The sequence below is a fragment of the Oncorhynchus keta genome, chromosome 22 (genome assembly GCF_023373465.1).
Source record: "Oncorhynchus keta strain PuntledgeMale-10-30-2019 chromosome 22, Oket_V2, whole genome shotgun sequence".
NCBI classification, from domain to species: domain Eukaryota; kingdom Metazoa; phylum Chordata; class Actinopteri; order Salmoniformes; family Salmonidae; genus Oncorhynchus; species Oncorhynchus keta.
Window position 1 is genome coordinate 41,115,190 of NC_068442.1, and position 16,224 is coordinate 41,131,413.

The following is a 16,224-nucleotide window of genomic DNA, read 5'->3' on the forward strand; positions in this document are numbered from 1 at the left end:
GCTTCTCTCGTTGTCTTTTCTTAACAGACAGGCTCAGGACAGAATGTTGTGACATTAAAGAAAAAACATATTTTTGTAACATAAGTTGTCATATTGTTAAAGTTGTCAAAGTTGGGTTAAATGAGGGGTTCCGACTATGTACTGCCACCTAAAGGTGGGGGACAGTAGTGGAAATTGGATAAATATCTGTTAATAATAGGCTGGTCATCTGAAAGCAACTAGTTTGGGGGACAGGTCCAACAACTTACCCAGCTGTTTCAACAGCAGTCCTGAATAGGGTTGCAAAATTCCAGGAACTGCCTATGGAAGTAACGTCAGTACAATAACTGTTTGTCGGGAGCTTCATGAAATGGGTTTCCATGGCCGAGCAGCCACACACAAGCCTAAGATCACCATATGCAATGCCAAGGGTCAGCTGAAAACACTACTTGCCTCAATGCATAGTGACCACTGTAAAGTTTTGTGGAGGAGGAATAATGGTCTGGGCCTGTATTTCATTGGTCGGGCTAGGCCCCTTAGTTACAGTGTAGGGAAATCTTAACGCTATAGCATACAATAACATTCTAGATGATTCTGTGCTTCCAACTTTGTGGCAACAGTCTGGGGAAGGCCCTTTCCTGTTTCAGAATGACAATGCCTCCGTGCAGAAAGCGAAGTCCATACAGAAATGGTTTGTCAAATGAGATGTTCGACAAGCAAGTGTCCACATACTCATGTAGTGTATATATAAAACACAGATAAATCCCGTTTTTGACTGCATTGGGCCTTTAAAGTCTATGGGGAGGCAAACTCACGTCGTGCTGGATTATGATAAGATACTTAGCGCCTCCCTGTGGCTATCTGCTGTTATTGCTTCATAAAGTTGTTTTTTGGGACAACATTTACATTTCTTTACATTAATATGTATGGCAGGTGTAATTCAAACGCATTATGAAATTGCACCTGCACATTAGACCAATGAACAATGTTGCTACTGACATCACTTTCATATTATGTATCATATGTTTAACGCCAGCTATTTAGGAAACATTTGAATGAAAATGACCTACCTGGCCCTTACGCTCCTTGTCCACCGCCTGTTCTGTTATTGTCCTTTCATCGGCTTTTGCTATACAAGCTGGCTTGCATGTTTTAGTTAGCTAGTATTCAGGCCTACATTGAATTAGCTTGCTCTATGCAAGATTAAACTAACTCAGTTATCTTTTAGGAGATTAATCTACCTAAATGAAATAATAAAATACTCAAAAATTCCCTCCAGTAAGAGCCTACTACCATGTATTGTAGATATGTGGTAGTAGAGTAGTGGCCTGAGGGTACACACTTAATGTGTTGTGAAGTGTTATTTATTGTCATGTAATATGTTTAATTGTATATAACTGCCTTAATGTTGCTGGACCTCAGGAAGGAGTCGCTGCTGCCTTGGCAGGAACTAATGGGGATCCTTAATAATGACAAATACTGCTGCTCACTTCAAACTCGATTCAAGCTGTTGGATACGTTTTTTGCAACTTTCGCAGGCAAGTCTTTTATTTAAACTTTTGCGGATAAACTACTACCTACATGGTATACAAAGACATCACATAGAACTGTGTTACTTAGTAAACTCAACTCCAAATATATCTGGTTTGAGTGGAGTTGCAATGAGTGTCGAGTCTGTCACGTCGATACTTGTAAAAACTAATATTAATCTTTAAATGCCTATCGTGTGTCCTGCGTACATGTAGGCTTTTATGTGTGCTGAAATCCATAGTTTTTTATTAAAACGCAATTTTTTGTGACGTCTGTCAAATTGTGCTCCGTAATCCACTGTTTCCCAATGAAGGCTGATATTAGACTACAACCTTGCGCTACCACTCGCTACTTTTACAATGATCCATTCTAAAATTTACTGTGTACCCGTGCTTATCCTGATCGTTATAGAGTCGTCAGTCGGAATTGGAATCCATCATTTTTTTAACTAAAAAATTGCATTATGTGCTATCCTGCCAAAACTAAAGAATCTGCTGCTCTTTCTGTAACGCGGTTCTTCCTGGGAAGGAGAGGCGGACCAAAACGCAGCGTGGTTATTTTTATACATCTTTAATAAAGATGATAACTTGAACATTGTATAATACAAAATAAGAAACGTGAAAAACCGAACCAGCCCTATCTGGTGCAACAAACACAAAGACAGGAACAATCACAAAACCCAACACAAAACAAGCTACCTAAATATGTCTCCCAATCAGAGACAATGACTAACACCTGCCTCTGATTGAGGACCATATCAGGCCAAACACAGGAACAGACAAACTAGACACACAACAGAGAATGCCCACTCAGATCACACCCTGACCAAACAAAGCATACAAACATACAAAGCAGGGGCGGCTCGGGACAGAGGGGCGGCTCGGGACAGAGGGGCGGCTCGGGACAGAGGGGCGGCTCCTTGCGGACTGGCGGCTCCTTGCGGACTGGCGGCTCCTTGCGGACTGGCGGCTCCTTGCGGACTGGCGGCTCCTTGCAGACTGGCGGCTCCTTGCAGACTGGCGGCTCCTTGCAGACTGGCGGCTCCTTGCAGACTGGCGGCTCCTTGCAGACTGGCGGCTCCTTGCAGACTGGCGGCTCCTTGCAGACTGGCGGCTCCTTGCAGACTGGCGGCTCCTTGCAGACTGGCGGCTCCTTGCAGACTGGCGACTCCTTGCAGACTGGCGGCTCCTTGCAGACTGGCGGCTCCTTGCAGACTGGCGGCTCCTTGCAGACTGGCGACTCCTTGCAGACTGGCGGCTCCTTGCAGACTGGCGGCTCCTTGCAGACTGGCGGCTCCTTGCAGACTGGCGACTCCTTGCAGACTGGCGACTCCTTGCAGACTGGCGACTCCTTGCAGACTGGCGACTCCTGGACGGCGACTCCTTGCAGACTGGCGGCTCCTTGCAGACTGGCGACTCCTTGCAGACTGGCGACTCCTTGCAGACTGGCGACTCCTTGCAGACTGGCGACTCCTTGCAGACTGGCGACTCCTTGCAGACTGGCGACTCCTTGCAGACTGGCGACTCCTTGCAGACTGGCGACTCCTTGCAGACTGGCGACTCCTTGCAGACTGGCGACTCCTTGCAGACTGGCGACTCCTTGCAGACTGGCGACTCCTTGCAGACTGGCGACTCCTTGCAGACTGGCGACTCCTTGCAGACTGGCGACTCCTTGCAGACTGGCGACTCCTTGCAGACTGGCGACTCCTTGCAGACTGGCGACTCCTTGCAGACTGGCGACTCCTTGCAGACTGGCGACTCCTTGCAGACTGGCGACTCCTTGCAGACTGGCGACTCCTTGCAGACTGGCGACTCCTTGCAGACTGGCGACTCCTTGCAGACTGGCGACTCCTTGCAGACTGGCGACTCCTTGCAGACTGGCGACTCCTTGCAGACTGGCGACTCCTTGCAGACTGGCGACTCCTTGCAGACTGGCGACTCCTTGCAGACTGGCGACTCCTTGCAGACTGGCGACTCCTTGCAGACTGGCGACTCCTTGCAGACTGGCGACTCCTTGCAGACTGGCGACTCCTTGCAGACTGGCGACTCCTTGCAGACTGGCGACTCCTTGCAGACTGGCGACTCCTTGCAGACTGGCGACTCCTTGCAGACTGGCGACTCCTTGCAGACTGGCGACTCCTTGCAGACTGGCGACTCCTTGCAGACTGGCGACTCCTTGCAGACTGGCGACTCCTTGCAGACTGGCGACTCCTTGCAGACTGGCGACTCTCCTTGCAGACTGGCGACTCCTTGCAGACTGGCGACTCCTTGCAGACTGGCGACTCCTTGCAGACTGGCGACTCCTTGCAGACTGGCGACTCCTTGCAGACTGGCGACTCCTTGCAGACTGGCGACTCCTTGCAGACTGGCGACTCCTTGCAGACTGGCGACTCCTTGCAGACTGGCGACTCCTTGCAGACTGGCGACTCCTTGCAGACTGGCGACTCCTTGCAGACTGGCGACTCCTTGCAGACTGGCGACTCCTTGCAGACTGGCGACTCCTTGCAGACTGGCGACTCCTTGCAGACTGGCGACTCCTTGCAGACTGGCGACTCCTTGCAGACTGGCGACTCCTTGCAGACTGGCGACTCCTTGCAGACTGGCGGCACTGGCGGCTCCTTGCAGACTGGCGGCTCTGATGGCGCTGGGCAGACAGGTAGCTCAGGCGGCGCTGGGCAGACTGGAGACTCCGGCAGCGCTGGAGAGGAGGAAAGCTCTGGCAGCACTGGACAGGCGGGAGACTCCGACAGCGCTGGAGAGGAGGAAGGCTCCGGCTGCACTGGACAGGCGGGAGCACCTGTAGGGATGAGACGGAGAGACAGCCTGGTGCAGGGAGCTGCCACCGGAGGGCTGGTGCGTGGAGGTGGTACCGGATAGACCGGACCGTGCAGGCGCACTGGAGCTCTTGAGCACCGAGCCTGCCCAACCTTACCTGGTTGAATGCTCCCGGTCACCCTGCCAGTGCAGCGAGGTGGAATAGCCCGCACTGGGCTATGCAGGCGAACCGGGGACACCATGCGCAAGGCTGGTGCAATGTAAGCCGGCCCAAGGAGACGCACTGGAGACCAGATGCGTAGAGCCGGCTTCATGGCACTTGGCTCGATGCCCACTCTAGCCCGGCCGATACGCGGAGCTGGTATGTACCGCACCGGGCTATGCACCCGCACTGGGGACACCGTGCGCTTCACAGCATAACACGGTGCCTGCCCGGTCTCTCTAGCCCCCCGGTAAGCACAGGAAGTTGGCGCAGGTCTCATACCTGGCTTCGCCACACTTCCTGTGTGCCACCCCCCAATACATTTTTGGGGCTGACTCTCGGGCTTCCATCCACGCCGCCATGCTGCCTCCTCATACCAGCGCCTCGCCTCCAGCTCTTCTTTGGGGTGGCGATATTCTCCTGGCTGTGCCCAGGATCCTTTACCGTCCAACTCATCCTCCCATGTCCAGTCCTCCTTGCGCTGCTCCTGCTGCCGCTGCCTGTCACCACACCGCTTGGTCCTGTAGTGGTGGGTGATTCTGTAACGCGGTTCTTCCTGGAAAGGAGAGGCAGACCAAAACGCAGCGTGGTTATTTTTATACATCTTTAATAAAGATGATAACTTGAACAATGTATAATACAAAATAAGAAATGTGAAAAACCGAAACAGCCCTATCTGGTGCAACAAACACAAAGACAGGAACAATCACCCACAAAACCCAACACAAAACAGGCTACCTAAATATGGCTCCCAATCAGAGACAATGACTAACACCTGCCTCTGATTGAGAACCATACCAGGCCCAAACACAGAAACAGACAAAGACATCCAACATAGAATGCCCACTCAGATCACACCCTGACCAAACAAAACATAGAACATACAAAGCAAACTATGGTCAGGGTGTGACACTTTCTCTGTTAACAAAGAATGGCTCCCTTGGCAACGGTCGCGTACAATTGGACTTTAATCAAAAACTACGGATTTCAGCACCCAAGGAAAAGTTTGCAGTTACACAGGACAAACCTAGGTACATGGTAGACATTGAATAATTGTTATTTTTACAAGTATTGACTAACACTGACTCAATGTAGTTGTAAGTACACACCACTGACAGTTATCGCAACTCAATTTTATTGAGATGTATATGGATTTGAACGCGATCAAGATTAAGCATTTATGGGCCCTGGAAAGGGAGGGAATAGCACTAAAAGTGGTCAACATAATTTATCTGCAAGAAATATTTGCCAAAAATGAGTGCATAAACAACATTATTAACAACATTTTGGGAGAATACAAGAAAGAATTCAGTTGAAAAATGAATAATTGATAGAGTACTGTGGATGACAATATCCCTGTGAACCTCCCATGCCCTTGTAACCTTGTTGTGAATCTAAGGTAAACACAACTAACAACATTATACAAAGGGTCAGGTTTGAGTTTGTTTCCAGCTCCACTACCCCTGGACACCATGTGTGTCCATGTTGGTTTTATTGAGCCTTTGGTGAGTGTACTGTATTAGGCTACTTTCTTTTCTGATTCCAATCGATTCCAAGGTGATTTTGTTTTGATTCCTGAACTAAATATTACACTTTTATCATCTGCAAAAACGAGTAAATCGTAATGTGACAGCCGTCTCTCTGCTGTGCTGTCTCAAGGTACTGGATATACTTTACAGAATGTTGCTATTTGCACTTTGCTTTTCTTTGCACTGTTTCGGCAGTTGAAACCAACTATAGAAAGAATGATCAAAAATAACCCAGCAAGGAAGTAAGAAATAATCCACTAATTACAAGTTGTTGGGGTAATCCGAGTAACTCAATCCGTTAGGTTAATCACGAAGCTCAGCAGCACTTGGTCAAAATAACCCAACATGTGTTCTATGCTACATTGACCCAGCGCTGCGTTCGTGAAATAACCTAAGTTATGAAACAACATCATTTTTGAGGTGCACATTTGGTGAGTGTCCAGTTCTGTGTATTACTGTTTAAATATAAATATTGCACTATTTTTAGTGTTGACTGTAAATGCACAGGTTGTGCTTATGGATAACACAGTGGAGGTGAACTGTATATCCCACACCAACCACATCACCAGTTGTAGGGTGGACAGGGATGGAATTAATCTCAATCAGATTCCTTGTAAACACAACATGACTATAACTAACCCATAGCCTATGAAATCCCTATTCAACAATTACTACTTCCATCACTACTGCTGCTGCAGTGCTTGTTGTAGCGCTGAGTGGAAATGGGAAGAAAGTGCATTTTGTGGCTTATAAAAGTGTTAAATACAAAGTGTTGACAGTGCTGAGTAAGAACTTAAACTCACTCATAAAACATTTTTTGCTGTATTTATTGACATTCTCTCTCTAGTCATTGTTTTAAAAGTTTTGAAATCTCACAGTATTAACTTTGCTGTAGCTTTCTTTTATGCCTGCTACGTTACTGCATGTACTTCACCTGAGCCATCCGACTGGGCCCGCCGGGAAGGAAGAGACATATGAAATGGTTCAAAATGGCAACAGTTCGCCAACACGGCGTGCAGGGCAGCTGCATCGGGTACACCTACTGTCAACAGCCCCAGACGAATAGGAACACAAGGCTTTATCGTTGTTGTTTTTTACAGAAATGTTTGGTGATCGACTAGGAATGCCTTGGAGATCGACCATTGGATCGCGATCGACCGGTTGGTGACCACTGCTCTAGAAAGTTGAGTGAAGTTCAATCTCATGCTTTTCTTTGTGGGCTGACATTTCTGTAGGGCAGTTCTGGGGACCTGTGTGGCAGTCTTAGAGGGAACATTGCTGATGATTCAACCATAAACGCATCAGCAACCACAGCTAATGAAGTCAATGAAACCCTTAACAAAAAGTTGCCGTCTGTTTTGGAATGGGTGGCCAGTAATAAACTGGTCCTGAACATCTCTAAAACTAAGAACATTGTATTTGGTACAAATCATTCCCCAAGTTCTGTATCTGGTAATGAACGGTGTGGCTGTTGAACAAGTTGAGGAGACTAAATTACTTGCCATTACCCGAGATTGTAAACTGTTATGGTCAAAACATAGATTCAATGGTTGTAAAGATGGGGTGAGGTTTGTCCGTGTGACACCACACTCCACAAAGCAAGTCCTGCAGGTTCTAGTTTTATCTTATCTTGATTATTGACCCGTCATATGGTCTAGTGCTGCAAAGACCTGGTTAAGCTGCAGCTGGTCCAGAACAATTACGATACTGACTGACTGACTGACTGACTGACTGACTGACTGACTCTCTCTCACACACACACACACACACACACACACACACACACACACACACACCTGGGGTAGGCCGTCATTGTAAATAAGTATTTATTCTTAACTGACTTGCCTAATTAAATAAAGGTTACATTTTAAAAAACTACCAAACGCTGAAAAAAAGAAGGAACCAGCGATATTTATAACTAGTTCATCAAGATAATTAATCCATGTCTTTTACAGTGGGAGTAAATTAAGCAGTGTGCAGAACAAGCAAGGAGTTGGGCAAAACCAAGCACGAGCTCACGAGATCCTATTGGCTTGTTGTAGCATGTATTTGCATATCTTAAAACTTTGACATAGCGTTAAGTCTATGAAACTTAGTGCACTGTTTTCGTAAAATATTTTAGTTTTGGGAACAGATGTTTAATCGATGAGAAAATTACCTGAATGTCGGCCCAGTTTTACCTAGTTCCATCCTCTCTCACTACCCGTGACTGAACTTCCTCTCACTACCATATTTGGTGTTGAGAAAACGTTGTGAACGGACGCTTCAGCTTTATAGCCCCTATGACGTGTCTGGGTTAACCCTTCGTTTGCGCCATAAACATCTATTTGACTTCAAGGTATTGCATTCTGGGAACCGAGGTTATTTTATCCCGCGTCTTTTCTGTTCTCTAACGACTTGTCCATTAGAAGAGAACACTACTTCCCATAATGCAAATTTACTTTTTTTCCCCCCAGTCAAAGTTGGTCCGTCTGCTGTGAAATGAAATTGGAAAATGAGAGCAGCGAAAGGAGTAACCGAGGAGATCAAATTGAAAATAATGCACATTGACATCAAATATGTGACAGTACCGTAGTTGTATTAGCGACGGTTCGTTATGACAGACGTTGCACGGTGTTCTGTCTTGCTCCGTTTTTGTTAGCTATATGGACGTTAAACTAGCTGGCTAGCCACCTCCCTGTCACGAGCAACGCCGGGGTGTATTCTTCGTTTAGACTTCGGTTCATCACCGTACTGCAGTATGTTACAGTGGCCGAAAGGAGGGCCAGGGCTCGGTTATAGCATTTGAGATTCACCGCTGTACAAGAGCATCAGTTCACACCATTTGTCAACAATGCACAACTCGTTGCAAGCTATAATTATTGCCATCTTTTATGCAAGTTAGCCAGTCAGCAGTTAATATTATGGCACAGTACAGAAAATAATAGCCAGTAACATTTCAGTGCCGTGGTACAAGTGCAGGTGGTGCATTCCGAAAAGGTATGCAAGTTGTCCTCTTTAGCAAAGTTCTTGGTTAGGTTGTCAAACAGTTAAGCTATATGTCTGCTAGTTTCCAACTTGTCAATATTATTTTTGTGTACATGAAGTAATATAAAAGTGATATTTTTTTCATTATCATGTCCCTTTTCTCTGCACAGTGATAAGGGATCATACACGGCAGGATGGAGCGAGCAGGCAGCATCCAGCTGGACGTCCCTGACTTTAGCAACTCTGTGCTGTCCCAACTGAACCAGCTGCGTATGCAGGGGCGGCTGTGCGACATAGTGGTGAACGTGCAGGGCCAGAGCTTCCGTGCTCACAAGGTTGTGTTGGCTGCCAGCTCCCCTTACTTCCGAGACCACATGTCACTGGGCCAGATGAGCACTGTGTCCCTGTCAGTCATCCGCAACCCGTCGGTGTTTGATCAGCTCCTCTCATACTGCTACACCGGGAGGCTGTGCCTGCAGCTGGCCGACATCATCAGCTACCTGACGGCCGCCAGCTTCCTGCAGATGCAGCACATCATTGACCGCTGCACGCAGATCCTTGAGGGCATCCATCTAAAGATCAGCCTGGCGGAGGAGGAGCTGGGGGCCGGAGGGGGGCACAGGGGGGCTGGGAGCTTGGAGGGAGGAGGAGGAGGTGGGGTAGGAACATCAGGGGGCTCCCTAAGCCCGCGCCACAGCAGCCCCAGGGTTCTGGGACCTCAAGGAAGCAGAACCCGAAGTGCCATGGATATCCGAGAGGTGGGAAGCCCAGCGGGGGAGTCCATGAGCCCCCAGATGGTGGAGCACAGTGGGCTGGGCCCGGAGGGTCTGCCTGGGGGGGTGGAAGTGGGCAGCAGGCTGGGGAAGGAGCCCATACTGCGCATCAATCGGGCCGGCCAGTGGTACGTGGAGGCAGAGTCAGAGAGGGGGAGTGGCGGTGAAGAGGGGGAGTCAATGCGGGTGGTGGATGGTTTGAGGATAAAGACGGAGAGGATGGAAGAGTGGACTGGGGCTGATACCCAGGAAGAAGGGAGCGGGGCGGAAGAGGGAGCAGCCATGATGATTGACACGTCCGTGTGCAGCTCGCTGGTGCAGGAGGGTATTGTCACAGGGGCCAAGAGCTCTCAGCCCTCCAGCAGCTTCAGTGAAACTGAGAGGTGGGTACAAGTTCCAGGGAAGCAGTCACTTTATATAATATGTATGCCATTTGCCAGCCGCTTTCATTCAAAGTGACTTAGTCATGTGTGCATAATTTTGTCCCCCTATGGGTGGTCCCGGGAATTGAATCCACTATCTTGGCATTGCAAGAACCATGCGCTACCATCTGAGCTACACCATGTAAAAGGGAGTGTGCATGCACATTTTAAACTGAAGTAAAATTCAGTACAAATTCCTTCAGAAACGCATGTTGGGTAACATTTTAAGGTTATTGAGTGAAAATTCTAAACAAAAGCAGCCTATATGTATTGCTAATGGAAGATGGAGTGCTAAGGTAAATGGCTCAGTGGACTTGCCTGCTGAAGAGGTTTGAGGATCCAGTATCTCTGTCCTGTCAGGTTTAGTCCTACTGGCAGTGTGGTGGTGATGGCAGAGAGACCGAGAGCCAAGAGTGAGTCACCCAGCAGAGTAGACGACCAGTGCCATCCCAACTCGCAGGTATGTGTCACCCTCATCAACTGGTATCCTACCCTGGTGGTCAGCACTCTGCATTTCCAAAGTCCACCATACAACCATACAAGCTAGCTTTCAGTCCAGGTGCAATCAATGATATTTTAAGGTCTCGAGGGAGGTTATGGATTGGTACACTAGCCTGTTACATACTCAATGACCATAGCACTTAGCCGCGTACTCTATGATGAAGGGGTTTTCTACTAAGGGGAATCATGCATGTTGTGTGTATTCCTCATGGACACGTACAACCATAGAGGTGATGATGATGATGCAGGCCCTGTGGAAAGTCCTTAATCAGATTTCAGAAATACTCCATAATACAGGAAGGGAAGACTTTCCCCAACACCTATGACATCAGCTTAAATTAAGGGTCTTAATTAAGACATAACTATTATGGGAACCCATGACAGAAGTGTGGTACAACAATTCCAACTGCAAATACAGTGCCTTGCAAATGTATTCATCCCCCTTGGAGTTTTTTTTTCTGTTTTGTTGCATTACAACCTGTAATTTAGATTGCTTTTTATTTGGATTTCATGTAATGGACATATAGTCCAAATTGGTGAAGTGAAAAATAAAATGGAAAGTGGTGCGTGCATATGTATTCACCCCCCCTGTGCAACCAATTATCTTCAGAAGTCACATAATTAGTTAGATTGCACACATGTGGACTTTATTTAAGTGTCACATGATCTCAGTAGATATACACCTGTTCTGAAAGGCCCCAGAGTCTGTAACACCACTAAGCAAGGGGCACCACCAAGTAAGCGGCACCATGAAGCCCAAGGAGCTCTCCAAACAGGTCAGGGACAAAGTTGTGGAGAAGTACAGATCAGGGTTAGGTTATAAAACATATCAGAAACTTTGAACATCTCACTTAGCACCATTAAAAACTATGGCACCACAACAAACCTGCCAAGAGAGGGCTGCCCATCAGAACTCACGGACCAGGCAAGGAGGGCATTAATCAGTTATGCAACAAAGAGACCAAAGATAACCCTGAAGGAGCTGCAAAACTCCACAGCGGAGATTGGAGTTTCTGTCCATAGGACAACTTTAAGCCGTACACTCCACAGAGCTGGGCTTTACAAAAGAGAGGCCAGAAAAAAGCCATTGCTTAAAGAAAAAATAAGCAAACACGTTTGGTGTTCGCCAAAAGGCATGTGGGAGACTCCCCAAACATATGGAAGAAGGTACTCTGGTCAGATGAGACTAAAATTTAGCTTTTTGTCCATCAAGGAAAACGCTATGTCTGGCACAAACCCAGCACCTCTCATCACACCGAGAACTCCATACCCACAGTGAAGCATGGTGGTGGCAGCATCATGCTGTGAGGTTGTTTTTCATTGGCAGGGACTGGTAAACTGGTCAGAATTGAAGGAATGATGGATGGCGCTAAATACAGGGAAATTCTTGAGGGAACCCTGTTTGTCTTCCAGAGATTTGAGATTGGGACGGAGGTTCACCTTCCAGCAGGTCAATGACCCTAAGCATACTGCTAAAGCAACACTCGAATGGTTAAAGGGGACACATTTAAATGTCTTTGAATGGCCTAGTCAAATCCCAGACCTCAATCCAATTGAGAATCTGTGGTATGACTTAAAGATTGCTGTACACCCGTGGAACCCATCCAACTTGAAGGAGCTGGAGCAGTTTTGTCTTGAAGAATGGGCAAAAATCCCAGTGGCTAGATGTGCCAAGCTTATAGAGACATATCCCAAGAGACTTGCAGCTGTAATTGCTGCAAAAGGTGGCTCTACAAAGTATTAATTTGGGGTGGACAGTTATGCACGCTCAAAAATAAATATTTTGCATCATCAAAGTGGTAGGCATGTTGTGTAAATCAAATGATACAAACTCCCCAAAAGTCCATTTTAATTCCAGCTTGTAAGGCAACAAAATAGGGGGGTGAATACTTTCTCAAGCCACTGTAGCAATTATACATACTGAGTGTACAAAACATTAGGAATGCCTTCCTAAAATTGAGTTGTACCACTTTTTGCCCGCAGAACAGCCTCAATTCTTAAACATCCATCTTTAAGTGGATTTAACAGGTGACATCAATAAGGGATCATAGTTTTCACCTGGTCTGTCTATGTCATGGAAACAGCAGGTGTTCCTAATGTTTTGTACAGTGTAATCTAGTGTTACATTGAATGTTGACAGTCTTGAGACGTACCTCTTGTTTGTCTTTCAGGGGGAGGAGCAGGCTGTGTTGGGCGGCTACGAGGAGTACCTGCGTGAACAGGTGGCTGACCGCTGGTGCCACTACAACCCTCGACTCACCTGCATCTACTGCTGCAAGTCCTTCAACCAGAAGGGCAGCCTGGACCGCCACATGAGGCTGCACATGGGCATCACACCTTTTGTGTGCCGCATCTGCGGCAAGAAATACACCCGCAAGGACCAGCTCGAGTACCACATCCGCAAGCACACAGGAAACAAGCCCTTCCATTGCCACGTCTGCGGGAAGAGCTTCCCCTTCCAGGCCATCCTCAACCAGCACTTCCGCAAGAACCACCCGGGCTGCGGCCCTCAAGAGGTGGCCCACAGCGCCTCCCCAGAGACCACCACTGTCTCCTCCAGGGGGGGGCAGAACGAGGAGGCGTCGCCCAGCCAGGAGGAGCCAGATGTGGGTGGAGGTGGGGCCTCTTTCAGAGAGGGTGTCCAGGCCTCTGTCTCCACCACTGGGCCTGATTGACCCAGTGGACCAGGGAGGGAGATGGTTGGGGTATAGGAGGACAGGGTATAGGTTAGGTTAATGGTTTGTACTCTCCTGCCAGTGGAGGAAAGACAATGTATGTTGAAGTTGCTTCAAAGGAAATGATGATAAGGGGGAGGTCAGAAGGTCAAGTCCATCCAGGGTGGGATTTTTATAAGCATTGTTTTTTATTTTTAATTCCTTCGACTAAACTGCAGGGACAGGAGAACGAAGCAACAGAGTAGTTTGATATGGCACTTCGTAATATGTCGTTATTTATAAATGATATTTCCGCTTTAAACCATATCTACCTTCACAATACAAACATGAACAGATTAAGCCAACACATGAAGAAATGCCACACACTCCCAATAACCTCACAACACTGAATGCAGTGGTTTTTATTTGACTTTTCTTATGTTAGTTTTATTATTTTGTATAATAACTACATACAATTTCAATTCTTGCCTTTTGTCTTGAGACAATCTTGAACAGATGGGGGTCAGTGATAATCAGACTCCTCTTTCATACATTAAATGGGCAATTCCTCGGTTACTCATGGTTTTCACATAAAAATGTATGTCAAACAAAAAGCAATGGTTGCAAAGTTGAACAAACCATACACATTTTTTTACACAAGGACTACTTTGAACAATTTCCAATTTTACAAAAACACATTTACTTGAGGTAACAAAAACATTTACTTTGACAGTGCAGAGGCAAAGTTTGGTAACAGAATGACAACACCAACAGCACAAACTGTCATTCTGTTACCAGACTTTGCATCTGCTCAAGTAAATGTATTTTTGTCAAATGTTCTGTGTAATTTATTAAGTAGTCCTTGTACATAGTTGTATGGTTTGTTTACAGAGAGAGTCTCAGCATCACTGTTATGGTGGAATTGCCCACGTGCCAGAATGGCTTAAAAATGCAATTCCACATGAATAGTAGATATGGATGGCCCAGTGAACAAAACCAGTTAATTTGGTAGAGTAATTGAGTACAATTCTGAAAATAACACTGATGTCAGTCTTATGATGATTTTATGTCATGTGTCTTAACACGGCTAAATGCATTCAGAAGTATACCATTATTTAATCAGTGCAACACTTTTACAATGTATTAAGATATTGGCAAAGGTAAGAGGCCTTTTAAAGAGGACTTGTTAATCCATATGTATTTGAACCATACCTCCACATTTTTAACCAGCTGCTGAATGCATACTTCTATACAGGAACACAGGAAACTCTGTTTTTTAAACATTTTTTTTACCTCAGATAAGCTACAATAAAACTCTGTTACCTCTCACACATCACTACGCAATACAGCTCTGCTCCAAGCAGATTGGTCGATGCACTCAGTTGAATTTACAGTATGTTCTCATTTTTCTATGTTGTGGTTAACTACCTTTTTCTTATTTTTACAAGTGACAGTTTTTTTTGCATAAGCGCATCTGAACATTTTTATCAAGCTCTGACAATGTATCTGGAGGATGTAGAGACAAGATTGTAATGGAGGACACTCATCGCTATTGGGGGTGTCCGAAGGAGGAGAGATGAGACTCTGCAGCTGTTCTGTAGTACCACCCAAGAGAAAGACTCTGCAGCTGTTCTGTAGTACCACCCAAGAGAAAGACTCTGCAGCTGTTCTGTAGTACCACCCAAGAGAAAGACTGCAGCTGAACTGTAGTACCACCCAAGAGAAAGAATGCAGCTGAACTGTAGTACCACAAGAGAAAGAATGCAGCTGAACTGTAGTACCACCCAAGAGAGAGACTCTGCATCTGTTCTGTAGTACCACCCAAGAGAGAGACTCTGCAGCTGTTCTGTAGTACCATCCAAGAGAAAGAATGCAGCTGTTCTGTAGTACCACCCAAGAGAAAGACTCTGCAGCTGTTCTGTAGTACCACCCAAGAGAACGACTCTGCAGCTGAACTGTAGTACCACCCAAGAGAAAGAATGCAGCTGAACTGTAGTACCACCCAAGAGAAAGACTGCAGCTGTTCTGTAGTACCACCCAAGAGAATGACTCTGCAGCTGAACCACCCAAGAGAAAGACTGCAGCTGAACCACCCAAGAGAAAGACTCTGCAGCAGCTGAACCACCCAAGAGAAAGACTCTGCAGCTGAACCACCCAAGAGAAAGACTCTGCAGCTGAACCACCCAAGAGAAAGACTCCGCAGCTGAACTGTAGTACCACCCAAGAGAAAGACTCTGCAGCTGAACCACCCAAGAGAAAGACTCCGCAGCTGAACTGTAGTACCACCCAAGAGAAAGACTCCGCAGCTGAACTGTAGTACCACCCAAGAGAAAGAATGCAGCTGAAATGTAGTACCACCTAAGAGAAAGACTCTGCAGCTGAACTGTAGTACCACCCAAGAGAACGACTGTGCAGCTGAACTGTAGTACCACCCAAGAGAGACTGCAGCTGAACTGTAGTACCACCCAAGAGAAAGACTGCAGCTGTTCTGTAGTACCACCCAAGAGAAAGAATGCAGCTGAACTGTAGTACCACCCAAGAGAAAGAATGCAGCTGAACTGTAGTACCACCCAAGAGAAAGACTCCGCAGCTGAACTGTAGTACCACCCAAGAGAAAGACTCCGCAGTTGAACTGTAGTACCACCCAAGAGAAAGACTGCAGCTGTTCTGTAGTACCACCCAAGAGAAAGAATGCAGATGAACTGTAGTACCACCCAAGAGAAAGAATGCAGCTGAACTGTAGTACCACCCAAGAGAAAGACTCCGCAGCTGAACTGTAGTACCACCCAAGAGAAAGACTCCGCAGTTGAACTGTAGTACCACCCAAGAGAAAGACTCTGCAGCTGAACTGTAGTACCACCCAAGAGAAAGAATGCAGCTGAACTGTAGTACC

The 16,224-nt window shown here is 46.7% G+C and overlaps 1 protein-coding gene across 1 annotated transcript; it reads left to right on the forward strand.

Annotated features, from left to right (window-relative positions):
- The first annotated feature begins 8,444 nt into the window (after positions 1 to 8,444).
- On the forward strand, positions 8,445 to 15,117 carry LOC118401505 (zinc finger and BTB domain-containing protein 37-like). The gene is made up of 4 exons (XM_035799072.2): positions 8,445 to 8,993; positions 9,152 to 10,137; positions 10,537 to 10,636; positions 12,849 to 15,117. Exons 2-4 carry the CDS (start codon positions 9,176 to 9,178, stop codon positions 13,350 to 13,352), a joined length of 1,566 nt encoding a protein of 521 aa, XP_035654965.1. The 5' UTR covers positions 8,445 to 8,993; positions 9,152 to 9,175; the 3' UTR covers positions 13,353 to 15,117.
- Positions 15,118 to 16,224: the final 1,107 nt, after the last annotated feature.

Coding starts and splice junctions, on each gene's coding strand:
- LOC118401505 (XM_035799072.2), top strand. CDS start 9,176: ATGGAGCGAGCAGGCAGCATCCAGCTGGACGTCCCTGACTTTAGCAAC. Junction 10,138..10,536: donor AGCTTCAGTGAAACTGAGAG/GTGGGTACAAGT, acceptor CTGTCCTGTCAG/GTTTAGTCCTACTGGCAGTG. Junction 10,637..12,848: donor AGTGCCATCCCAACTCGCAG/GTATGTGTCACC, acceptor TTTGTCTTTCAG/GGGGAGGAGCAGGCTGTGTT.